The sequence below is a fragment of the Schistocerca serialis genome, chromosome 5, assembly GCF_023864345.2.
Source record: "Schistocerca serialis cubense isolate TAMUIC-IGC-003099 chromosome 5, iqSchSeri2.2, whole genome shotgun sequence".
Taxonomy (NCBI): Eukaryota; Metazoa; Arthropoda; class Insecta; order Orthoptera; family Acrididae; genus Schistocerca; species Schistocerca serialis.
The window spans coordinates 233321472-233349209 of NC_064642.1; the positions used below are offsets into that span (position 1 = coordinate 233321472).

The 27738-nt window shown below is 44.0% G+C and overlaps 1 protein-coding gene across 3 annotated transcripts in view; it reads right to left on the reverse strand.

Moving 5' to 3' along the window:
• LOC126481331 (protein 60A) overlaps positions 1-24890 on the reverse strand; it is a 538305-nt gene extending 513415 nt beyond the window's left edge. For all 3 annotated transcript variants that reach the window (XM_050105003.1, XM_050105004.1, XM_050105001.1), the window contains exon 1: positions 24357-24890. In XM_050105003.1, coding sequence (XP_049960960.1) covers positions 24357-24726 — 370 coding nt within the window. In that variant the 5' untranslated portion in view covers positions 24727-24890. The remainder of the gene's footprint in view (positions 1-24356) is intronic.
• Positions 24891-27738: the final 2848 nt, after the last annotated feature.

Genomic DNA, 27738 nt, shown 5'->3' on the forward strand with positions numbered 1-27738 from the left:
CGGAAGTCGACTTGTTGGGGTTGTTCCCACTTGAAAGAACTTGCAGAAGCAGCTTCTCCAAGCGACTTGAGGAGGTTTACATGGGACATACGCCTGGAGCACTGGTGGGATGTGGTAGGTCACAGCCTGCGGAGCCACGTGGTATGCGAGCGGCCGCGAGCTCTTGAAGTGATTGCGGGGGACCAGCGGCTGTTGCAAACAGGAAAATCTGCCGACGCCCGTGCAAGTTACATCGCTGATAAGCTGGAGAAATAACTTGGTTCCCCCAGAGACTGAGAAATTAAAAAACGGATATACAGTCCCATCCATTGATCATCAACTAACCCGGAAGTGGTGTGAGGGGTGAGCGTAACAAACGATATTTGACTGCATTAATAGCAAATATTGTGTAGATGGATAGTTACGGGCCAGAAGGGTATAAAGTGCTGCACTGATTGATGATTTACTTGATTCCGACGATGGAGAGAAAAAGAATACTGTTACTGTCAGTGACCACGACGGATCATCAGGTCAGGAGATGAAAACGACGCCGGCCGCTGTGGCCGAGCGGTTCTAGGCGCTTCAGTCTGGAACCGCGCAACCGCTAGAGTCCTGCCTCGGGCATGGATGTGTGTGATGTCCTTTGGTTAGTTAGGTTTAAGTAGTTCTAAGTTCTAGGGGACTGGTGACCTCAGATGTTAAGTCTCATAGTGCTCAGAGCCCTTTGAACCATTTCATGAAAACGATGAAGATGAGGATAATTACAGTTATTACATGGGAAAAGATGGTTCTACTGAATGGAGAAAAGAATTTCTACGCTCTAATGTTAGAACAAGGTCACACAATATTATTACCGATCTTCCAGGCGTAGTTGCTGAGACCCAACAATGTGCTTCACCATTAGAGTGTTTATATCTTTTTACATTTTACAAATAAGTGCATACATAGAAAGTTACAGAGAGAAGTATTCACAAGAAAACATATTAAAATCTTCAACGAAGCACGAAATGATGGCAATGGGCTCCTGTATTTGGCAGGAACCTACAAGTCAAGTAACTTGAATTTTGAAAGCCATTGGCCATCTGATGAAACTGACAAAAAAATTTCGGGCTACTATATCACTCGAAAGACTCCACTTACACTTGTGATGTCCTCGTTTTCATGAGGATACTCGAGCAGCCAGGAGGGAAGTGGAAAAAATTGGCTCCAATTAGAGATGTTCTTGATCAATTAGTGACTCACTGTAGTAAGAAATACTTCTGAGTCAGTGGATACGTTAACATTAGACGCGAAATTAGAAGCGCTTCGTTGGAACTGCATCTTAAGATCGTAGGAACCCAGAAAGCTGGCAAAGTAAGGTTTGAAAATCTTTGCGTTAGTTGACCGTCAGCACGTATTACACCGTGAATTGAGAAGTCTATGTACGCCAGCAGTCAGATAGCCCTTCCAGAGTTAGCAATAAAACATATGACTTTGTTAAATTAATTATACAACCTCTTTCGGATTCTGGTAGGGATATTACAGCAGTTGCAGCTTTGCCTCCAAATTCTACAGGAAAATAAACTTTCAACAATCGCTGGTACAATGTGGAGAAATAGGAGAGTGATTCAACCATAACTGTTAAACACACGAGGTCGAAGAGATCACTCCACCATTTTCGGATTTCATGGGGACAAAACTTTTTTTACAGATTGTGTTGTTCGTGTTGTAGCTGAAGTTCCTGCCTCCTATGATGCATCGACGAACAGCAGGCAATGGCGGGAATGAATGTAGCAGGAATTAATTTACAAATAATTTGATTTTAATCCCAAAACCAAACATATACGTTGGGGGTTCTAGAAGAATTTGTCTCTAGAACTTATTAGGGGCCAAGCGAATCGAAGACAAAATGTGAATCTCCTTAGAGAATGACCAAAATTGTCTGACGGCAGTCGACGAAACAGTTACCTCAAGCACTACCGGTTTGAGACTAATAATAAATAAATAAAATTGTGTTTTGTTATTGTCACGGTATATTAATAATGCATAATAATATTAATCTATAGTAAGTACTTACAGTTGGTTAAATCACTAGTTTCAACGTTAAATCACGTAAAAAAACTACATAGTGTGTACCACACCTCAGATACCAACAGCGTTAGAATTCAAGGCCAAACCACTGCCGAGTTACACAGATAAAAATATTTCTTTAAATAAGGTAATTATAAGAAAGAAGCTCAAAGGTGGCATTTGTTCTCCTCCTGTGCTCATGGTTAGGAAACTAGGATCCGTTGGGTTCTTCATTCTGTAATAGTATCGTAAACCATCTAAAATAAAGTGTGTAGATTTCCTTTCGTCGTGCTTCATTCGCTTGCTTGTATTTTTCCCCGTACATAAGCAACAATGTCTATCTTTCCCACGACGGAATTCCTAGTTTTTTTGTTCAGACGCCGGACATCATCAACACGTTTCTGAGAGTAGACTTGCTAACAATAGCACCAGAAACGAAGGACTGCCACCCACAGACACAGACTGGCTCAAGAAATATCGCCATCGATCAGGATATGCCTAAGAGCGCCTTATTTCCGCAAATTTTGCGCTCGTACAATCCGAGAATTTGTAGTGATGGTGAGCACTCTACATTCAACGACTACAGGGTGGTAATTATGCAGCGAACTTTGCGCATCACTGCAGGGAAACTTTAATGCAGTCACACGAACAGGGTAAATCCTAAATCCACCGACGAAATGTTGGTGACTGTTCACGGATGTTTTGTGAGTGTATTATAAACATGGGACCCGGCGTTTTCGCGGACCCGTTACAGAGAAATAGTGTAAATACGATTTAAGCAGTTTTCTACCCCAGTTACCTTCGTTTCTGTGAAAACTCCTTCAGAACAATGGAAGAGCCTGTAACATACAATCAACAGGACATACAACACAAAACAGTGAATAATCTAACAACTCCCACACAAATGCAGAAGTAATGCGATGTGGTTGCCATCGCTTAGGGAAAAACAGGCCATAGCGTCGTTATGCCGCTTTTCACTGCTGTCACTGAACCCATACACGAGGTGCGACTCTCTTCGTTAGCAAACCTTTTCCTACATTACAGTTAATGTACAACTAACGCAGCTGAAAACACAAACCCGAGACAGAAGCAAGCAGTACTGAATGTGAGCTCTGAGGGTGAAGGATAAAAGTGGGCATTCATTTTGTCAACGGTAAGTACTGTCAGCGGTGCAAACAAAACACAAAACGCATACTAATGACATGTCAACAAAATAGATATGCAATTAAACGACGCACAGAGTATTCTGACAAAGATCCAGAGAACATGAAACACTGAACAATTTACTGCACACCCGACTAAAATCTAGAGAAAGCATCTAGATAAACAATGGCCAACTCGCCCCAAAAGCCACAATCTAAGAGAAGACTGGAGAATTCAGCGGACGTCCTTCCACGATCATGAGAAGATCCGTAAAATAGATCTGGCCATCCAACCAAGAAATATATGGAGCTTCCTCAACAGAGTCAGAAATGACAAAGTCATGCCCAAAGCAGTACTACATACGAGGGTGAGTCAAATGAAAACCTTAAATATTTTTTAAAATATTATTTATTGTCCAGAAGTGGTACAAAGCTGTATCACTTTTCTACATAATCTCCCCAACGCTCATTGCAAGTCCTCCAGTGCTTACAAAGTACATAAATTCCTTTAGAAAAAAAAACATTCTTTTCGTAGTCTGCGCAACCACTCGTGCACTGCGTGGCGTACTTCTTCATCAGAACGGAACTTCTTTCCTCCCATTGCGTCTTTGAGTGGCCCAAACATATGGAAATCATTTGGGGCAAGGTCTGGTGAGTATGGTGAATGAGGAAGACACTCGAAATGCAGGTCTGTGATTGTTGCGACTGTTGTACGGGCAGTGTGGAGCCTTGCATTGTCGTGTTGCAAAAGAACACCTACTCACAGCAATACATATCACTTTCATTTGATTGCAGGCCGCAGATGATTTTTTAGGAGATCTGTGTATGATGCACTGGTGACAGTGGTCCCTCTAGGCCTTTTTCGTCCCGAAGGAGAGTCAGCATAAGCTTCCCTGCTCATGGTTCTGTTCGAAACTTCTTTGGTTTTGGTGATGAGGAATGGCGCCATACCTTGCTCGCTCTCATCCTTTCCGGTTGGTGGAAGTGAAACCAGGTTTCGTCCGCAGTAACGATTCTTACAAGGAAGCCATCACCTTCTCGTTCAAAGCGCCGAAGAAGTTCTTCACAAGCATCAACGCCGTGGCAACCATCTTGCAGACACATGACTAATCTGTAAACATGCTGCAATGTCATTCAGTGTCACTCGGCGGTTTTCCTTCACTATGGCTCCAACTGCTGAAATGTTCTGTGGAGTCACAACTCGTTGTGCCTGACCTGTACGAGGAGCATCTTCCACTGAAGTCACACAATTTGCGAACTTCCTACTCAAATGGTTCAAATGGCTCTGAGCACTATGGGACCTAACTGCTGTGGTCATCAGTCCCCTAGAACTTAGAACTACTTAAACCTAACGACATCACACACATCCATGCCCGAAGCAGGATTCGAACCAGCGACCGTAGCGGTCACGCGGTTCCGGACTGTAGCACCTTTAACCGCACGGCCACTCCGGCCGGCGAACTTCCTACTCCATTCGTAGACTTGCTGCTGTGACAAACAGGTATCACCGTACTGAACCTTCATTCGTCGATGAATTTCGATAGGTTTCACACCTTCACTACGCAAAAACCGAATAACAGAACGCTGTTCTTCCCTGGTGCAAGTCGCAAGTGGGGCGGCCATCTTTATACTGATACTGCGACGGTATGTGTGCATCTGCACTATGCTGCCATCTACAGACCATTCTGCACGCTGTTTGTAGTACGCTTACAAACTTACAGGATAACGGCGCGAAATTTCTCTCTGTTATTACAAATTAAAGGTTTTCATTTGACTCACCCTCGTAAATGGCGAACGACCGACGATAACCAATGCAACTGCAGAACATCGCAAGAAGCACTGGACCACATTTTGCACGACTGCCCGAAAAGAAAATTCGTGGATACCTGGAAAGACGTCGCTGGATCAGCACCTGCAGCAATCAAGTGGCTGGAGTCTTCGGATGTCTAATACGTATTAACGGGGACGATAAAACACGAAGAATAATCAGTACTCCAGCAACGACTGAGAAGCGCTGTTGCATGACGGTAGTAGTTAGCACGGACAAAGGCGGTGCTGGCGCTGTTGGAGTTCTGGTTATTCGTGTTTTACTGTCCCTTTTAATGCTTGTCGATAGAACGAGTATCGCACTATACTAACATGGCACCGCTCCATCGAATAAGCGCGTAAAATCCCGGTTAAAAAATAATTGTGTTTGGAACGACAAACAAATCGATGCTTTCTATCGACACTGGCCGTCGCTCGAAAGACGTGACAGGGGCTATTTGTATGGGCTTCCACCTACTCTTTTGTTAAACGAAATGGCAAACATCTGCAGAAACACCAAAGAAAATGCTGTGAATAGGCTGTTTAGGTTTTTATGTTGGTAACGCCACGTAGCGCTCTGTATGAAAATCACTGTGTGCAGTCTGTGGCTGGTTTGCATTGTTGGAAAAAAATGGTTCAAATGGCTCTGAGCACTATGGGACTTAACATCTGAGGTCATCAATCTCCTAGAACTTAGAACTACTTAAACCTAACTAACCTAAGGACATCACACACATCCATGCCCGAGGCAGGATTCGAACCTGCGACCGTAGCGGTCATGCGGTTCCAGACTGACGCGCCTAGAACCGCAAGGTCACACCGGCTGCATTGTTGGAATTTTTGCTATTGTAGTGTTGGGCAGTTGGATGTGAACAGCGTGTAGCGTTGCGCAGTTGGAGGTGAGCCGGCAGCAGTGGTGGATGTGGCGAAAGAGATGGCAGAATTTTGAGAGAGATGGCAGAATTTTGAGAGCGGACGATCTGGACGTGTGTCCATCAGAAAGAGTAAATTTGTAATACTGGATATCATGAACTTATATATATATATATATATATATATATATATATATATATATATATATATATATATATATGATGACTTTTGAACATTATTAAGGTAAATACATTGTTTGTTCTCTATCAAAATCTTTCATTTGCTAACTATGCCTGTCAGTAGTTAGTGCCTTCAGTAGTTAGAATCTTTTATTTAGCTGGCAGTATTGGCGCTCGCTGTATTGCAGTAGTTCGAGTAACGAAGATTTTTGTGAGGTACGTGATTCATGAAAGGTATAGGTTATTGGTAGTCAGGGCCATTCTTTTGTAGGGATTACTGAAAGTCAGATTGCGTTGCGCTAAAAATATTGTGTGTCAGTTTAGTGATGATCAGAATAAGTAAAGAGAGAAATGTCCGAGTACGTCCAGTTTAGCTCAGCTGTTTAAAAATCATATAACGTAAGGGGTTTACCAGCACAGTAATTCACAAATTTTTCTAATGGGAGGTTTCAATGCGCCTGAGGACTTTCAGGAGACTCTTGTATCAGTATGACATACGTACTTGTAACTGTAATTCTGTAAACTATTCGCTAAATAAACAATGGGCATTCACATTCTTGTGCGAATAAGCTCTAAGGAAAAAAAATCAGAAAATTAGGATGATTTATTGAACAGAAAGGGCTTCACAATTTGAGCAGGTTAGTAATGCGTTGGCCCACATGGAGCCCTACGCAGGCACTTACTTGGCTTGGCACTGATTCACAGAGTTGTCGGATACCCTCCTCAGGGATATAGTGCCAAGTTCTGTGCAAATTGCGCGTTAAATGGACAAAATCCCAGACTGGTTGGAGGGCCCTGGCCAAACTGCTTTCTCAACGGGGGAGAGATCGACGACCTTCCTGTCCAAGGCAATGTTTGACAAGCGCGAAGAGAAGCAGTAGAAATTCACGCAGCAAGCAGGCGGGCATTATTTTGTCGAAACGTAAGCCCAGGATGGCTTGCCATCAAGGGCCACGAAATGGGTCGTAGAATATCGCCGACGTACCGCTGTGCTGTAAGTATGCCGCGGATGACACCCAAACGGGTGCTGCTATGAAAAGAAATGGAACCCCAGACCTTCACTCTTGGTTGTCGGGCGACAATCAGGTCCGTATCCCGCCACTGTCTAGTGGGGGGGGGGGGGGGGGTCACAGGACGCGTTTTCACTGCGCATAGGGGAGCAGTTTGAAACGAGACTAATCAGTGAACGGAATTTTACTCCAGTCCATAACATTCCAGGTAGGATTGACGGAGGACATCGAAAGGGTGCAAAAAGGGGCAGCTCGTTTTGTATTATCACGTAATAGGGGAGAGAGTGTGGCAGATATGATACGCGAGTTGGGATGGAAGTCATTAAAGCAAAGACGTTTTTCGTCGCGGCGAGATCTATTTACGAAATTTCCGTCACCAACTTTCTCTTCCGAACGCGAAAATATTTTGTTGAGCCCAACCTACATAGGTAGGAATGATCATCAAAATAAAATAAGAGAAATCAGAGCTCGAACAGAAAGGTTTAGGTGTTCGTTTTTCCCGCGCGCTGTTCGGGAGTGGAATGGTAGAGAGATAGTATGATTGTGGTTCGATGAACCCTCAGCCAAGCACTTAAATGTGAAAACGCAGAGTAATCAAGTAGATGTAGATGAAGACGTGTCTCAAGACGCCCCAGGCGGCGGTGGGATACCAACCTGAATGTCGCGTGCCAAACCGAGCCGTTTGGTAGCCGATCACCGCCTGGGGCGGCAACCAGGTGTGATGGTGTGGGGTGCCATTTCTTTGTAGCAGGACCCCTTTGGTTATCATCTGCGGCACCCTTATAGCACAGCAGTAGGTCGTCGTTACTCTACACTTCGTTTTACTGCCTTCGTGGCAAGCCATCCCGTGCTTACATTTCAGCAAGATAATGCCCGCCCGCATACGGCGAGTGTTTCTACTGATTGTTTTCGTGCTTGCCAAACCCTAACTTGGCCAGCTAGGTAGCCAGCTCTCTCTCCACTTGAGTACATCTACATGCACACCTACGTGATTACTCTGCTGTTCACAATAAAGTGCCTGGCAGAAGGTTCAATGAACCACCTTCAAGCTGTCTTTCTACCGTTCCACTCTCGAACGGCACGCGGGAAAAGCGAGCACTTAAATTTTTCTGTGCGAGTTCTGATTTCTGTTTTATCGTGATGATCATTTCTCCCTATGTAGGTGGATGCCAACAGAATATTTTCGCAATCGGAGGAGAAAAGTGGTGATTGAAATTTCATCAGAAGATCCCGTCGTAACGAAAAACGCCTTTGTTTTAAAGATTGCCACTCCAATTCTCGTATCATGACTGTGACACTATGTCCCATATTTCGCGATAATACAAAACGAGCTGCACTTCTTTCTACTTTTTCGATGTTATCCGTCAGTCCCACCTGATGCAGATCCCACACCGCACAGCAATACTCCAGAATAGGGCGGACAAACGTGGCGTAAGCAGGCCTTTAGTAGACCTGTTGCACCTTCTAAGTGTTCTGCCAATGAATCGCAGTCTTTGGTTTGCTCTACCCACAATATTATCTATGTGATCGCTCCAATGTAGGTTATCTGTAATTTTAAATTTACAGCCCTCAGATTTGTGTCACTTATCACGTAATCGAAATTTAGCTGATTTCTTTCAGTACTCATGTGAATAGCTTCACACTTTTCCTTATTCAGGGCCAATTGTCACTTTTCGCACCATAAAGGAATCTAAATCATTTTGCAAGTCGTTTTGATCATCTGATGACTTCACAAGACGGTAAATGACAGCATCATCTGCAAAAAATCTAAGACAGCTTCTCAGATTGTCTCCTATGTCGTTAATATAGATCAGGAGCAATAGAGGGCCTATAACATTTCCTTGGGGAACGCAGGATGTTATTCTGTTTCACTCGATGACTTTCCGTCTATTACTATGAACTGTGACCTTTCCGGCAGGAAATCACGAATCCAGTCACACGGCTGAGGCGATACTCCGTAGGCACGCAGTCTGGTTAGAAGACGCTTGTGAGGAACGGTGTCGAAAGCCTTCTGGAAATCTAAAAACATGGAATCAATTTGACATCCCCTGTCGATAGCAGTTATTACTTCATCAGTATAAAGAGCTAGTTGTGTTTCACAAGAACGATATTTTCTGAATCCGTGCTGACTATATGTCAATAAATCGTTTTCTTCGAGGTACTTCATACTGTTCGAATACAGTATATGTTTCAAAAACCCTACTGCAAATCGACGTTAGTGATAAGGCCTGTAATTCAGCGGATTACTCCTACTTCCCTTTTTGGGTATTGGTGTGACTTGCACATTTTCCAGTCTTTAGATAAGGATCTTTCTGTGAGCGAGTGGTTGTATACAACTGCTAAATATGGAGCTATTTTATCAGCATACTCTGAGAGAAACCTGACTGGTATACAATCTGGACCAGAGGCCTTGCCTTTATTAAGTGACTTAAGCTGCTTCATTACACCGAGGATATCTGCTTCTATGTTTCTCATCTTGGCAGTTGTTCTTAATTGGAATTCTGGAATATTTACTTCATCTTCTTTGGTGAAGGAGTTTCGGAAAGCCCTGTTTAATAACTCTGCTTTAGTGGCACTGTCATCCGTGACTTCACCGTTGTTATAGCGCAGTGAAGGTACTGATTGCGTCTTGCCTCTGGTGTGCTTTATGTATGACCAGAATCTCTTTGGGTTTTCTGTCAGATTTCGAGACAGAATTTCGTTGTGGAAATTATTAAAAGCATCTCGCATTGAAGTACATTTGGAGCATTACGGGTAGTGGCCTCCCAACCACTTCGGGGTTTTGCCGATCTAACTTGCCAATTGGACAGAAGTCTCTGTCTGTCCATCTCTTTAGTGCTGGTTACGGGACTTGACTGTTCGATACAGGATGTTAAACTAAATGCCTTCCAGCCATCTAGTTTCCAACCTTATTTTATTTGGCAACCAGTTTCAGCGTTCTACGAAGCCATCTTCAGGCCCCTGACCGACGTGTCGGCAGATGGTTGAAGTGATCGATGTAGCAAAAATATACTGATACCAGTATTGCTGGCCCCTGTTTTGATCACAGCCGAGGTAGAATATTCCTACACGTCGGTCAGGGGCCTGAAGATGGCGTAGTAAAACGCTGAAACTGGTAGCCAAAAAAAATAAGGTTGGAAACACGACGGCTGGAAGGTGGTTAATTTGACATCCTGAACTGGACAGAATGTGGCACGATACCCCTCAAGAGGACATCCAGCAATTCCGGCAATCAATGCCAAGCCATACAACACCAGAGGTGGACCAACGCGTTACTGACTAGTTCACTTTTTTTAACCTCCTTGTGTTGAATAAATCGTCCAATTTTTCTGAAATTGTAATCATTTGTTTGGCTGTACGTGTACATAACATCTACCAACTTCCATTCTATTCGGATAATTCTCTCGCGCTGCATCGTCTGCTCCTTTTTTTTCTTTTTGATTTTTGTCTTAGTGTTTATATGCAGAGCAATACAGATTAAAAAACAAGTGAAGGGTAACAAATTTTATAAAATGCAATTACTCTGTGACTACGGGTGGTTTTACGAAAATACGGTGAAAATATATCTGAACGATCTCCGAACTTCTGGCAGGTATACCCTTTGTAGCGAACTCGGAACTGCACGTCATTGGCTAAACTGTGTTTTTCCCTTGCTTCGTGCGCGAACGGATTAGGCAGGAAGTCGCTAATACATGTACAAAAAGGCATCCATTATGTACTGTACAGTGGCTTGCAAAACGCACACGCAGTTGGATATCTTGTAAAATCTCCTCACTTTTATTTTATTTGCAGTAAATCAGTTTCATTAGATGTGTTGAGTGGAAAAAATTGTGCGTGCTACGCAGCACTGTTCGGCGAGTCACAGCTTACAGCCGGTGGCGGCAGGTAAACGCGATGCACCGATGGACTAAGTGGACGCTTTCAGAGGCCGACAAGATAGCGGTAAGAGAGGGAACAGCGGCAGGCAGTTAGGCAGGTATAGGGGTCGGGGGACCATCTATTGTATAAGGGCTGGGGTGACGGAGAGAACAAAGCCGAGCGGGCCCACGGGAATAGCAGGGAATTCCTGGCCGCGCTACGGGACCTGTTGACTGTCGACTGTCGAACATCCAGCGTCAGCCACTACAAAGCGTTTGGAGCCATTTTGACTATTTTTCGACCGTGACTGTCTCAAGAAATATGTAAAGTTTTTTTTTTAATTACCGCTACCAGTCACAAATTTTGTCAACTATTGTATTACTTATTTATTTAGCGACATGTTTCGAGGGTTAAACGTCATCTTCAGGCTAAATGGCATTACAAAAACAACTGAAATGTTTCGGTATGCCTGAAATACTCGAACAACTTGGCTTCTTGGTATAAAAGAATTTGAAGCCATTTTGACTATTTTTCGACCGTGACTGTCTCAAGAAATATGTAAAGGTTTTTATTAAATTACCGCTACCAGTCACAAAGACTGAGACATAGCATACTTCATGTTGGGTTACATCTCTGTGAAGCCAAAAGTACGATAGTTGATGAATTTCGCGTTTAAACTTGCCTGTGACAAAACAGTACATTGCTTTCACCAAGCGACGCGTTAAATGTCTTGCCGACACATTTAGTCTGTCGGTACGATCCAATATGAAAATGTCGCTGAACCTGGCGCCGGTAGATCAGAACGTCACTGATTTCAATAACACTTTGCTCGTAAATGAGCATTTTTTTTACGCAAAAACGTCGTAATAGTGACGCCGCAAGTTTCCAGGAAATTGCGTCAGATTGATCAAGTTTATGTCGAAACAATTTCAAACTTCAAACGCGGCAAAAAAGAAAATTACCGTCGCATCTTGGGTTCGTTGTTAATAGGAAGAATGGGAGTTTGTGCTTCAGCTCGCCGACAGTGAAGAGGGCCGAATGCCAGCTAAGCATACACGATGTGAAAGTATGATTTTCTACTTTACGGATTTGAAACGCATATTCAGCCTGGTGTGCAAGATGTACAAGACAAACGGGAAATCCTCAAACTTCAAGAAGAAGGTAACAATTAGACAGCAGGTGCTGACAGCTGTGAATATAACCGAACTATCAATTTAATAAGTCATGGTTGGAAAATATTGACGTACATTATTTACAGAAAAATCGAAAAAACTGGAAGAAGCTGATCCCGGTGAAGATCAGTTTCGGTTCCAAAGAAGAGTAGTGTGACACCTGATCGTACGACTTTTCTTAGACGATAGTTGAAAGAAAGGCACCTACGTTTATAGCATTACAGATTTAGAGAAAGCTTTCGACTGGGCTACACTCTTTGAAAAATAGCAGGGGTTTAACACAGAAAGCAAAAGGTTATTTACAACTTGTACACAGGCACGACTGTAGTTACAGAGGTCGAAGTGGATGAAAGGGAAGCTGCAATTGAGAATGGAGTAAGACAAATTAGTAAGCTATCCCGACGTTATTCAATTGAACATTGAGCAAACAGCAATAGAAAGTAAAGAAAAATTTGGAGAAGGAATTAAAAGTTCAGGGAGAAGAAATTGCAACTTCGACATTTGACGAAATAGTGTTCATATGGCTGTAAGCACAATGGGACTGAACATCTAGGTCATCACCCCCTAAACTTAGAGCTACTTAAACCTAACTAACCTAAGGGCATCACACACATGCATGGCCGAGGCAGGATTCGAACCTGCGACCGTAGCAGCAGCGCGGTTGTTGACTGAAGCGCCTAGAACCGCTTTTTTTTTTATTTTGTTCGATAATGTTTGTTGCGTTTGGTCTGGGCGGACGTCACATGACATCTGTTCAAGTTGATTCCTTTAATCAGTTTTTTTTTTTTTTCTTACTGAGGGCGTGCGGCCCTCTGACCAAACACGCTGAGCTACCGTGCCGACAACCGCTCGGCCACAGCGGCCGGCGACGAAATAGTGTCTTGGAAGAAGGATACAAGAGAAACACCAACGAAAGCAAAGCATGTGGACTGAAATGTAGTCGATTTAAATGAGCTGATGCTGAGGAAGTTTGATTAGGAAACGAAACACTAAAAGTAGCAGATGAGTTTTGTAACTTGGGCTGCAGAATGATTAATGATGGCTGAATTAGAGAGGATACAAACAGCACGCTGGCTCTATCAAGGTAAGCATTTATGAAAAAGAGGAGTTTGATAACATTCAATAGAAATTTGACAGTTAGGAAGTCTTTTCTGAAGGTTTTTGTCTGGAGCGTAGCCTTGTAAGGAGGCGAAAAATGGACGATAGCAGTTGAGACAAGAAGAGAAAATAAGCATTTGATGTGTGGTGCTACAGAACAACGGTGAAGATTAGATGAATAGATTGCGTAACTCATGAGGAGTTACTGAATCGAATTGGGGATAAAAGAAATTTGTGGCACAGACTGACTAAAAGAAGAGATAGGCTGATAGGACCCATTCTGAGATTTCAAGGAATCATCAATTTAGTACTGGAGGGAAGTATGGGATATGAAAATTGTAGAGGAAGAACAAGAGATGAGAACTCTAAGCAGGTTCAGATGGATATAGGTTGTAGGAGTTATTCAGAGATGAAGGGGCTTGCAGAGGCTGCAGTAGCACAGAGAGTTGCATCAAACTAGTCTTCGGACTGATGACCACAAAAGCAACAACCACATAAAGGAGACTCTATTAATTAGCCGATCAGAGTCGAACGAATTTTGTTTTGAGGAGGGGCGCATGTACTAAAACTCATGGAGAGACACGTGATTAGGTAAAAAAAAAAAATTAAAAGAGATAAAGAGGCTGTGAATTCGAAAAAGAACAAAATTTCGTACTCCTTCATCTACAATCGGCAAGGTACATTACGGTGCGTAGCGGGGGCAACTTCTGTCGCTATTGTCTTTCCTGCTCTCCTTTACCAGTCCATACTGATGCTCGGAAACAGCTGTTGTTAAGCCTCCATCCATGTTGGTGCTCAGGAACAGCTGTTAAGCCTCCGCACAGGTACGGCCGTACTCAGCGCGAAGGTAGGTTTGAACACGGTAGTGCTTTAGTAGGCATGGTGCTACTGGAGGTGCTACGCCGGTGCCTTCCTCTGTAATTCGTACTGAGTTACCTTGCCAGTTACGGAGGAACCAGCAATCTAATGTGGACTACGAACAAAAGTGTCTCTCGCCTTTTTGCACATTAACAGACGTTGTCAGAGGTAAACGTAGTGAAAAGTGACATAAAAATTGTGGGGCTGACCAGGGACAGAACCCGTTACCTTTCGATCAGTAACATGGCACTTTCTGAACTGTAATTTCTGTGATTGTCCCGTCGTGGTAATTTCGCGAAACATATGTGAGAGGAAGGAATACGTTACATGACTCTTCTTATAACTTACACTTGAGGAATTTTCAGAGTAATCCTTTTTATGTTGCTCAACACCGCTCCTGTAGCGTCTACCATTTCAGTTGGATGAGCATCTACGTAATGCTCTCGCACTTACTAAACGAATCCGTGACGAAACGTATCGCTCTTCTTTGTGTTTTCTCTGTCTCTGCTATTAATCCAACCTAGGAGGGTTCCAGATTATCAATACACAGGTATTAGTCGGACGACTGTGTTCTAAGCCACCTCTTTCGCGGGTGAATTAGGTTTCTTTATGATCCTCCCAACGAACTTCAGACTGGCTTCTGATTTTCCTGTTTTGTGGATAATTTCTACTATCCTTTTTGTAGACGGGTATGAGCTCTGTCTTTACAGGAACTGGGCACTACATTTTGTTCGAGGCACGCACGATAGATCACAAACAGAAGAGGGGATAACTCAGTCGCAAATTCAGTACACAATCTGACAGGTATTCCATCGAATCTTGGGGATTTGTTCTCTTGTAACAATTTCATTTGTTTCTCTATACCACTGGCACTAATACTTATTCCACTCATCTTTTCAAGGTACGAGGACTGAATTGGGGCAATTCTCCCGGGTTTTCCTTTGTAAAGGAACATTCGAAAACGGAGCTAAGCATTTCAGATTTTGCTTTGCTACCCTCAACTGCAGTTCCTGTCTCATTCACTAGGGATGGGGCACCAACTTTGGTGACACTAATAGCCTTTCCATACGACCAGAATTTCTTTGGGTTTTGTGAAAGACCATTTGACAATATTTTGCTACGATAGTCACTGAAGGCCTCACGCATTGCTCTCTTGACAGCAAACGCGTTTCATTCAGTATTTCTTTCTATCTATAGTCTTGGGCTTTGTTTTATACCGATTATGTGGAAATCTCTGTTTCTTTAGCAGTTTCTTTATAGTGATTGTGTACCAATGACGATCCCTCCCATTATGAACTGTTCTCCTGCATATGTATCTATCCATCGCACCGTCAATTATTCTTTTAAACTTGAGTCATTGTTCCCCTACATGTTCCTGCCCTGTGCCGAAAGTTTCAAGCTCTTCATTGGGATATGACACTTCTGATTTTTTTATCTAGTTCACTGAACATACATATCTGCTTCTTTTAGTTGTCCTTTGTAGTTTGGTAACCATTTTTGCCTCAACCGCGTCATGGTCACTGATACCAGTTTCGACGTGGACATCCTCAAAGAGGTCTGGTCTATTCATTGCCATTAGATCCAACATATTTCCATGATGAATGGAGTTCCGAACTACATGTTCTAGGTACTTTTCAGGGAAGGCATTTAGTAATGTTTCACAGGACAACTTATCACGCCCACCACTAACACGACTGTAATTTTCCCAATTGATTGTTCGATGATTGAAATCTCCACCGCTGATTATAGTGCGACTGGGGAACTTACGTACAAGTGAACTGAGGTTTCCTCTAAAGCTTTCGGTTACATCAGGAGATGAGTCTGGTGCGCGATAGTAGGATCCAGTAATCATTTTATGCCCACCTCTGATACTCAGTTTTGTCTAATTAGCCGTCAACATAACGTAAATTTACACAATAGTTAATTTGAATCATAATTCTGAAGCAATGCTTGTCTGACCCCATGGGAACTAGAATAAAAGCAAAGGCCTCCGCTTAAGGATGCACTTTTTGGCAGGAGGACTTGGGTGGGCGGTTGTTGCGGTCACGGCCTTGGCAGACGCGTTAGCAGACGACAGATCTGCATTTATTTCCAAGACTGCATATGTTTCCAGAAGGCTTTTGACACTGTACTACACAAGCGGCTTGTAGTGTAAATTGCGTGCTTATGGAATATTGTCTCAGTTATGTGACTGGATTCGTGATTTCCTGTCAAGAGAGGTCACAGTCCCTGGTACCTGACGGAAAGTCGTCGAGTAAAACAGAAGTGATTTCTGGCGTTGCCCAAGGCAGTGTTATAGGCCCTTTGCTGTTCCTTATCTACACTCCTGGAAATGGAAAAAAGAACACATTGACACCGGTGTGTCAGACCCACCATACTTGCTCCGGACACTGCGAGAGGGCTGTACAAGCAATGATCACACGCACGGCACAGCGGACACACCAGGAACCGCGGTGTTGGCCGTCGAATGGCGCTAGCTGCGCAGCATTTGTGCACCGCCGCCGTCAGTGTCAGCCAGTTTGCCGTGGCATACGGAGCTCCATCGCAGTCTTTAACACTGGTAGCATGCTGCGACAGCGTGGACGTGAACCGTATGTGCAGTTGACGGACTTTGAGCGAGGGCGTATAGTGGGCGTGCGGGAGGCCGGGTGGACGTACCGCCGAATTGCTCAACACGTGGGGCGTGAGGTCTCCACAGTACATCGATGTTGTCGCCAGTGGTCGGCGGAAGGTGCACGTGCCCGTCGACCTGGGACCGGACCGCAGCGACGCACGGATGCACGCCAAGACCGTAGGATCCTACGCAGTGCCGTAGGGGACCGCACCGCCACTTCCCAGCAAATGAGGGACACTGTTGCTCCTGGGGTATCGGCGAGGACCATTCGCAACCGTCTCCATGAAGCTGGGCTACGGTCCCGCACACCGTTAGGCCGTCTTCCGCTCACGCCCCAACATCGTGCAGCCCGCCTCCAGTGGTGTCGCGACAGGCGTGAATGGAGGGACGAATGGAAACGTGTCGTCTTCAGCGATGTGAGTCGCTTCTGCCTTGGTGCCAATGATGGTCGTATGCGTGTTTGGCGCCGTGCAGGTGAGCGCCACAATCAGGACTGCATACGACCGAGGCACACAGGGCCAACACCCGGCATCATGATGTGGGGAGCGATCTCCTACACTGGCCGTACACCACTGGTGATCGTCGAGGGGACACTGAATAGTGCACGGTACATCCAAACCGTCATCGAACCCATCGTTCTACCATTCCTAGACCGGCAAGGGAACTTGCTGTTCCAACAGGACAATGCACGTCCGCATGTATCCCGTGCCACCCAACGTGCTCTAGAAGGTGTAAGTCAACTACCCTGGCCAGCAAGATCTCCGGATCTGTCCCCCATTGAGCATGTTTGGGACTGGATGAAGCGTCGTCTCACGCGGTCTGCACGTCCAGCACGAACGCTGGTCCAACTGAGGCGCCAGGTGGAAATGGCATGGCAAGCCGTTCCACAGGACTACATCCAGCATCTCTACGATCGTCTCCATGGGAGAATAGCAGCCTGCATTGCTGCGAAAGGTGGATATACACTGTACTAGTGCCGACATTGTGCATGCTCTGTTGGCTGTGTCTATGTGCCTGTGGTTCTGTCAGTGTGATCATGTGATGTATCTGACCCCAGGAATGTGTCAATAAAGTTTCCCCTTCCTGGGACAATGAATTCACGGTGTTCTTATTTCAATTTCCAGGAGTGTATATAAACAATTTGGGAGACAATCTGAGCAGCCGTCTTAGGTTGTTTGTAGATGACGCTGTCGTTTATCGACTACTAAAATCATCAGAAGATCAAAACAAATTGCAAAACGATTTAGAAAAGATATCTGAATGATGGGAAAATTGGCAGTTGACCCTAAATAACGATAAGTGTGAGGTCATCCACATGAGTGCTAAAAGGATTCCATTAAACTTCGGTTACACGATAAATCAGTCAAATCTAAAGGTCGTAAATTCAAGTAAATACCTAGGAATTACAATTACGAACAACTTAAATTGGAAGGAACACATACAAAAAGTTGTGGAGAAGGCTAACCAAAGACTGCGTTTTACTGGCAGGACACTTAGAAAATGTAACAGATCTACTTAGGAGACTGCCTACACTACGTTTGTGTGTCATCTTTTAGAATATGCTGCACGGTGTGGGATCCTTGCCAGATAGGATTGACGGAGTACATCGAAAAAGTTCAAAGAAGGGCAGCACGGTTTGTATTAATTATCGCGAAATATGAGAGAGAGTGTCACAGAAATTATACAGGATTTGGGCTGGGCATCATTAAAACAAAGGCGTTTTTCTTTGCGACGGAATCTTCTCACGAAATTCCAATCACCAGCTTTCCCCTCTGAATGCGAAAATATTTTGTTGACACCGACCTACATAGGGAGAAAAGATCACCACGATAAAATATGGGGAATCAGAGCTCGTACGGGAAGATGTATGTGTTCGTTCTTTCCGCGAGCTGTACGAGATTGGAATTATAGAGAATTGTGAAGGTGGTTCGATGAACTCTCTATCAGGCACTTAAATGTGATTTTCATAGTATCTATATAGATGTAGAAGACAGCATTGCATCTAGAGTGAAGGAGACAACACTCACTCACTGATGCAGCAAGACATTTTTGTGCCTCGATCCCAAGGCATGGTGTTTGTACAGAACGATAATAAACCAAGTATATTCGAAAATTTGTTTGTCATTTACATAGCTAAAATATCACCTAACCATATGTATGATGCTGTTGACCTGCAATTCTGGACTACAGACTGCAAAATAAGTATATCTAAGGCAGTTGTGGATATGGGAATCCACAGAATTAGTGGGGACTCAAATTATAGGTATTTGTAATAAACGATAAGTAGAGCTCAACATGGCACGTTGTTCTTAAAGGACAGAAACCTCCAGACGTAACAGTAACTTCGGGCCTATGCAAGGGAGAATTATAGGGCCACTACTGTTCACAGGGTGAGCCAGCTGCCCCTAACGATGTAGTTTTAGACAACTCGCAATATTTTATCTGGCCTACAAAACGGACGCGCGAGATTTTCATAGTCTCTCTCTCGTTACGCGCAAACTATTAGTCCTATAGCAAAAAATGAACAAGACCTTTTTCTAAGAAATTTGACGCAACTAAATTTTGTACTGGGTAAGTTTTCTAGAAGCGCTAGTTCTCGAGTTATTCAAGAAAAATGTACAAACGTGACCACACGCACACACAATCCCACACTCAGCACCTATTAGTCAGGACTTCTAATATGGTGTTGATCGAGCTCCCTCCTACCACTGAAGTAAAATTTGCTACTGCGCGAATTATTTCACACATTCGACCTTTTCAATCTTCACTGAGTGGCTTAGTACGCCGCCGGCTTGGTCAAACACTTACATATTGTAAAACTGACGTTTGTGAAAATTTTACTTCACAGTTTTATGAACTTTAACAGCATGAAATAAATAATCACATCGTTGTATTCGTCAGGCCTTCTGACTACAAAACTACTGTGCTTGTGTAAGGGTTCAAAAATGGCTCTGAGCGCTATGGGACTTAACTTCTGAGGTCATCAGTCCCCTAGAACTTAGAACTACTTAAACCTATCTAACCTAAGGACATCACACACATCCATGCCCAAGGCAGGATTCGAACCTGTGACCGTAGTGGTCGCAGCGCCTAGAACCACACGGTCAAAACGGCCGGATTGTGTAAGGGTTAATTTTGGATCAAACTGTCCACGCACTTAGTTTTAGCGTAAGATTTACAAAAATCGTTTTTCTTTCATTACGCTCAAGGGCACGTTAAAATTAATAATGTTAACGAAATGGCTGTCTATGCTGCTGGCGTAATAGCCCAATCAATAGAGATAAAAAATGATCGAGTATCGGGGACAAGGAATGAGTGTGAGGGCGCAGGTTCGTTTGAAGGTAGCTGTTGTAGTTTTACTTGAGTAACTCGGAAACCGTGGCCTACAGCGAAAACGAACCCTAGTACAAAATTTAACTACATTAAATGTCCCACAAAAAGGTTCCGAATTTCTTTTCCTGTATGACTACTAGTTCGCGCATACCACGCCAGAGAATGTGAAAATCTCGCGCGTGGTTTTTTAAAGGCCCGATATAATGTTGCGGGTTGCATGAAACTGCAGCGGTAGGGACGGATGAGTCAGCATGTATGCGTATGTATAAATGACTTCATGCTTAACGTCGGAAGACCCACAACATAGTCAGCGAATGATGCTCTTGTATGTAGAGAAGCCGCAACGCTAGAAACTCGTAGCAAAATGTACTGCACATTAAAACTCAAGAAGCTGCAGAAAGCTACGAAATTTCAGTGATAGAACTTGGATAAATTGAAGTAATCAGAGGTTGAGAGAGTTTCATGGGGAGCATTAGGCAACGATTAACGGAAACGGATAAAAGAAATGACACAGAAGAGGAATGGGTACCTTTGAGAAATGAAATAATGAGGACACCAACGGATCAAATAGGCAAAAAGATAAGGCTCGGCAGAAATCCGTGGATAACACACGTGAAACCGTATTGATTTTAATTTCTAAAGGAGAAAATATAAAAATGCAGCTACTGAAGCAAGCAAACAGAACTATAGAACCATCCTTAATAAACTACACGAACGAGTCGCAGATCGTCAGCTATATTCTGAACGTCACAGATCGCACTTCGTGTTGTATATTAATGACCTTACTGACACTATTAATAGTAAAATCAGACTTTTTGCAGATTATAAAGTTCTCTATAATGAAGTATACTATCTGAGAGAAGCTGCACAAATATTCAGACCTTCATAAGATTCCACGTGGTGCAGAGATTGGCAGCTTGCTTCAAATGTTGAGAAACTAAAAATTTTGCACTTCACAAAATGTAGAATCCTATGACTATAATACCAATGAGTCACTGCTGGAACCGGCTAACTCATACAAATGCCTGGGTGTAACACTTTGCAGAGATATGAAGTGGAATGATCACATAGGTTCAGTCGTGGGTAAAGCAAATGGTAGACTTCAGTTTATTGGTAGAATACTAGGGAAGAGCAATCAGTCTACAAAAGAGATCGCTTACAAATCACTCGTACGATCGGTTGTAGAATATTGCTCGAGTGTGTGGGACCCATACCAGACGGGGCTAACAGGGGATATTTAACGTATACAGATAGGGGCAGTACGAAGGGACACAGGTTTGTTTAATCCGTGGGAGAGCGTCACAGAGATACTGAAGGAACTGGATTGGCAGACTCCTGAAGACAGACATAAACTATCCTGAGGAAGTCTATTAACAAAGTTTCAAGAACGGGGCTTTCAATGATAGCTCTAGGAATATACTGCAACCCCCTACGTGTCGCTCACGTAGGGATCGTGAGGACATGATTAGAATAATTACTGCATGCATAGAGGCATTCAAACAATCATAGGAAGAAACCCTAATAATTGGTACAATGTGGCATATCCTCTGCCATGCACCTCATGGTGGTTTGCAGAGCATAGACATAGATGTAGATGTACATGTAGATATTCGGGATAAATTACAGATCACACCGATCGATTGCTGATCGCTCGCAGTTGCCATACGATCTGATGGACTGCATGCAAAGTGTGACACTATGGCTGCGACTAGATGTTAAGCGTAGTTGTATAGTTCTGTTTAGTTTCTCTTTGCCCACCTTGAGTAAGAACTACGGGTACAACTACATGCGTAATGGAAGTTTTTAACTTCGAAACAGAATGTCGTAGCGTACTTCTAAGCGACAACATTTCTGTAGATGCAACTCTGGTCGGTCGGCCGATAAATTGATGCGTGTGTAAGCCCTCAAGAAGAATCTTGGCATAGTGACTGACGGAAGTAACAGTTTCGATAGAGGCCGGAAGGCGAGCGAAATTCATCTCTTTCCGATAGCTACTGACGCAATATAGTTTGTTTACGAGTAGGCAGACCCTCTGAATGCTGTATCATTTGCTAGGTGAAGCTGATTAATCTGACCTGCGAAAATGTATCTGCGACTATCTCCAGTTACACAAAGGCTACTGTCACAGTCTTTTTCGTCCAAGTATCATCAGACAGTAACGACTACCTACCGAAAAGACGTCTGTCGCTACTTTATTTATGTGATGACAGTGCGGTTGGTTCGCACTGCTGCCACCTAAATCGCTCGCTCATGTTTATCAACGCAGTTCCTGCTGCTGCTTCGTATGCTGTTTATTCCACGCTTCTGATCTTTGCAGATTTCTGATGGCTGACGATTGGAGAGGGAAGCGACGGTAGAGGAAGCAATCAAAAAAATTTGAGGAGATAAGTAATTTACGTACATAAAAAAGAATTCCAGAATAAGCTTCCTCTGAGCGATTAACAACATTTGGGAGCTTTAGTCGTTGTGCTAGTTTTCTGTTGATATATTCAGATCTCTTTTGAACCTTCGTGTAAACAAACATTTGCTGGCCTTTGTCATAGGGTGCATTACTCAAGAATGTGATTTCATAGGACTGCTGGAAATGGGTCCTTGCTTATGTATTAGGTCCTTTCTTGTTGATCTAGCGCGAATTACAATCTGGCACACGCTAATGCACTGAAATTCTTACGTGTCTTTGATAATTGCTGTACTAACTGTGTAAACGGCGTAGTTCTTGTATCAAATCTCACTGAACAGGCAGTTCGAAGTGTCTGCCAATGGAGCCCTTAGGGATGCGTTATTCGCAAGTGCTTATCAGAGCGAACCGCGATGAGGTGAGTAGCCCTATTGCCAGTTACATGTGCCATCAATTAGTGGGTTTGTTTTACCATTGCCGATTCGTGCATCACTTTTATGTATAAAAAAAATAGGTTTTTAGTTGCAGCTACATCCGCTTACACATATGTCACCTACCGCAAATATCCTTCCCTATCCATCTCCTCCTTTGCCCCTCCAGCCGACCTCCATCTCTTTCCCCCCTCTATCCATCCAACTCCTCCTGCCACCTCTCTGACCTACTCCAATTCACTCACTCCCATCCATCCAGACTCCATCCTCTCTCCGTCTACCTTGTCCTCCCCCTCTCCCCTTCCCCCCTATATGACAAACTACTCCTGCCCCCTCTGTTTTTCTCCTCTTCACTCACTCACTCACTCTCTCTCTCTCTCTCTCTGTCTATCCCCACTCCATCGTGTCTCTGTCTATCTCCACCTCCCCTTCACTCTTTCAATTTCCTCCTTCTCCTCTTTATCTCTCCTCTCTCTCTGTCCATACCTTCCGCCCTGCACTCTTTCTGCCCAACTCTTCCTCTCCTGCTTGTCTCTTTCCATCTCCTCCCATCCTCCTCTCTGCCCATCTCATACCATCTCCCCATCTGCCCAACTCCTCTTGCCTCCTCTGAACGCTTCTCCTACTCACCCTCTCTCTATCCATCTTCTCCTAACTTCTCTCTTTCCACTCCTCCTCCCCCTCTTCTCCATCTGCCCTCCTCTCTTTCAACTCTCCTCCCTCTCTTATCCATCTCCTCCTCCATCTCATCTTACTTTGGCCACATCCACCTCCCCATCTCCCTGTCCACATCCTATGTCACCCCCTCTTCATCGTCACACCCACTCCAAAGCGACATGGTTGTTATCCCTACAGTACTTCTTTCCAGACAACAGACCATATCATACCACATTAGGTTGAAGGTGATCCAGTGGTTTACTACGAGATGCAGAAGTACATACACATACATCCATTTTAATATGTATATGTTTATAAAATTTACTAAAAATGCATAGAAAAAAGTGCAGAAAGATAGTTTACGGGTGGGCTGCAGGGGATGGGGGTGTAGGTTTGGCTGGCTCCGGCTCTAAGGTACAGTACTCTCTCTATGCTACAGTGTGATTTAAATTAGTTAGCATCTGACTCTGAGGTCCAAAACTGTGATGTTGTTTCAACAAGTACTGTCTTCAGACAGCCATCACAGCATCCTGGCTCCACAGGGAGAGAAATTCGTTTTAATGTTTTTATCTACCACAAAAATCACGCAAAGAATCTGAAATTCACACACAGTACAGAGCTCCATAGTGTGTCTAAGTGTGTCAAAATGGTTTTCTTGATTTTAATTAGGGTTTCGCGTTTCTTTTGCGATGAAATAGGCGAAATTTTTTGTCCATGAATGTTTCATATTTCAGAAGTGACAGTCACAATGGTATGTGCACAGGAGAAGGCAGTGGGAACAGACAGTGCCATGTTCCCACTGGTGTGTTGTTAGCAGCAGCAGTCTAGCCCGCTAACTGTCAAATGTCAATTACTTTAGATCGGACTACAGTAGGACAGCGAGATAGGAGGGAACTCACTCTGGCTGATGAAGCTCATGATGGCGTCGCTGGTGTCGATGGCGCTGAGCTCCTGCCCGCTGAGGCGGAACTCTGAGCGGGAGCTCCTGGTGGCGCGCGGCTCGAGCAGCGACTGGTAGACGTCGAGCATGAAGCGGGGCGCGGCGCTGTGCAGCAGCTGCGGCGCCGCTGCGCGCGGCCGGCGCGGCAGCCCCAGCAGGCTGAGGATCTCGCGCTCCACCTGCCGCTTCTCGGCCCGCGACATGGCGCGCTGGATCACCGTCTGGTCCAGGCCGTTGTCCGCGTACAGGCCCGACAGCGAGCCGCCGCCCCCGGGCCAGCACGCCGCCGCCAGCGCGGCCAGCAGCAGCAGCGCGCAGCGAGACCGCATCACAACAGCACAACACGGCACTTCACTAGCACAGCACGGCGCGCCGCGGCTCCTCTTGCCTCTCTGGCGGGCGCTGACGCACTGACCGGTCAGGCTCGCGTCTCGCCTGCAGACTGCGGGGAGGCTGTTGCCGCGCCAGACGGGCCGCCGCAGGGTTGCCAACCTGCCGGCGCGGTCCGCTCGAGCCACGGCTGTTCCGTACACCCTATGGCAAGGGTAGCATTCATTTCACGCTAGGTGAGGAGAGCCCTACGTCAACGTGACGTAGGCACGCGTCATCATGAGTTTCACGAGTTGTCCTATCGACTGTTGTGTGCATTCTGTATACATCGACTGTTGTGTGCGTCTTGAATCTGCACTGTTCTTTGTTCTTAGTTGATTTACAAGATGAAGGCAAAATTAAATGGAACTAGATGGTTTAATATTTCCAGCAACATTCGGAATTACTTCCAACTTCAGTTTCTCAGTTTAACGTTTCCGCCCACATGAATTATGTACAATGCATTGGCTTTTATGAAAATACGAAACACTTTAATTTCTCCCTATTTCACGTTTTTATCCACATGATTTATGCACGATTAATCGGACTAAAAAATGCCTAGACACTTTCGTTATAGTTATGATTCCTTCTTTCAGATATTCGTAATGTTCATGAAACACACAATAACATCCCACATTCTTTGGATTGCAGCTTAATAATTAATTATTTCATGTTTCTGTCCACAGGATTTAGACACGATTCATTGGATTTAAAAAAAAAAATGGGGTAGCATTCATTTCAGGCTAGAAAAATAACAAGACACTTTCGTTATGGTTATGATTCCTTCATTCAGATATTCGTTATGTTCATGAAACACACAGTAACATCCCACATTCTTTGGATTGCAGCTTAATAATTAATTATTTCACGTTTCTATCCACACGATTTATGCACGATTCATCGGATTTAAAAAAAAAATTGACTAAAAGCTTTTTTTACTTTCGTTATGGTTCCTTCGTTCAGACATTAATTATGTTTCTGAAACACATAATACCATCCCAAATTGTTGGGCTTACAGCTTAATAATTAATTCAACTGGGATGAGCGTAACAGATAACTCCTGTCACTTCGTTTGTACACATGTATTTACATTTAGCTTTGACGTTATCGGTACAACCGCAAAGATCGATATACGCACTGATGTAGTCGATTTAGGTTATTTACGCCACGATGACGTAGTGTAACGTCGCTATGACGTAGGAGGAGGAGGAGGGGATTAGTGTTTAACGTCCCATCGACAACGAGGTCATTAGAGACGGAGCACAAGGTCGGGTTAGGGAAGGATGGGGAAGGAAATCGGCCGTGCCCTTTCAAAGGAACCATCCCGGCATTTGCCTGAAGTGATATAGGGAAATCACGGAAAACCTAAATCAGGATGGCCGGACGCGGGATTGAACCGTCGTCCTTCCGAATGCGAGTCCATATGACGTAGGGTTCTCCTCACCTAGCGTGAGATGAATGCTACCCCTATGGCAACAACCGATACACCCAATACCACAGTCGCAACACTGCGTCTCTGTTTCGTTATTCACTGTCACTGCAGAGCGTCAAGCGGCCAGTAAGTTACACTGTTGAGTTCGTCGAGATCTTGTGAAAGTGAAAGAGAATTGTTATTGTTTATATTGGTCTGAAGAATGGTTTTTGCGATCGGGAGCGTCTTTGGCGCAATAAATTGGTGCAACAACAAGAAAAAGGCACCACATTTGCCTTTTTTTAGGTTTCCTAACTAACGTAGGAGACTGGACTCCTACATTACACGATTGTTTATTTAAGATTGTCTTGTAACATAAGGTTTTTTACTAGAGAATCTCGTGTTCTTCAAGAACAAAAAAATTTCTAGTAAACAGCAAAAGACCAATTTTTTTGCAGAAAGGCGTCGTATACCTATTCAAAAACGTGAAGTTTTCTTCGTTACACTTCCAGTCAACTTAGTGAATGTGCGACATAGGTAGCGTGTATGGAATGCAATAACTACATTATTTAACGTAGCAGATAAGCTACCACAACTGTAGCTGAAGAAAAAAACACACGAACGTGATAATAAAAGAACAAAAGCAATAAAACCGTTTCCCAACACAGAAGAAACAATTTCCACAATCGTAGCTGCATTTGAGTAAAACCGGCAAGAATCTTCAGAACAGCCGGCCGTTGTGGCCGAGCGGTTCTAGGCGCTTGTCTGGAACCGCGCGACTGCAACGGTCGCAGGTTCGAATCCTACCTCGGGCATGGATGTGTGTGATGTCCTTGGGTTAGTTAGGTTTAAGTAGTTCTAAGTTCTAGGGGACTGATGACCTCAGATGTTAAGTCCCATGGTGCTCAGAGCCATTTTTTTTCTTCAGGACATTCGCTTTTGAAACAAAAGTAATTACAGTTACTAAAATATTTATCTTTTACAAAGTAGAGTGAAGTGTAAGAGTCTGCGACAGTTTAGGCCCCCTATAAAGTTATGTGTCAAGGTAAATGCCTGTCATAATAAAAACAGGTAACAAAAGAAATACATTCGTCTCGTGTCTGAAATATGTCTTTATATTCTCTTGTTTTGAGTTGAGAGCGCTGCAGTAATACACATGTTGGAAAGTATTTCTTCAGCATTCAGTTGTAGCTAAGGTCATTGAATCTAGTAGATTCAGTGGTTTTTATACGTGTTTCATGGTCAATCGCCTTTTGACAATTTAATAAAGCTAGGAACGAAAAATTTAATAATTATTTCGCTAATTAAGGAGAAAAATGAATAAAAACAACTTCAATTTCACGGCTGCTTTCACGCCGCTTGGGGCGTTAGAGTCGCAGCGACTGTCAGATGGTAATTTTCTATGTATATCCAAGGTGTGATCATAGTCTACTGTGCATGTTCTCAGCATCAAACAGTGCTAGTCGCGTGATTTGGACGACACTGCAATTTGCGGTAACAGCGAAACTTAAATATTACATGTATTCGCCTTGTTTTGTATGCATTTCTGCATGTTTGAGAT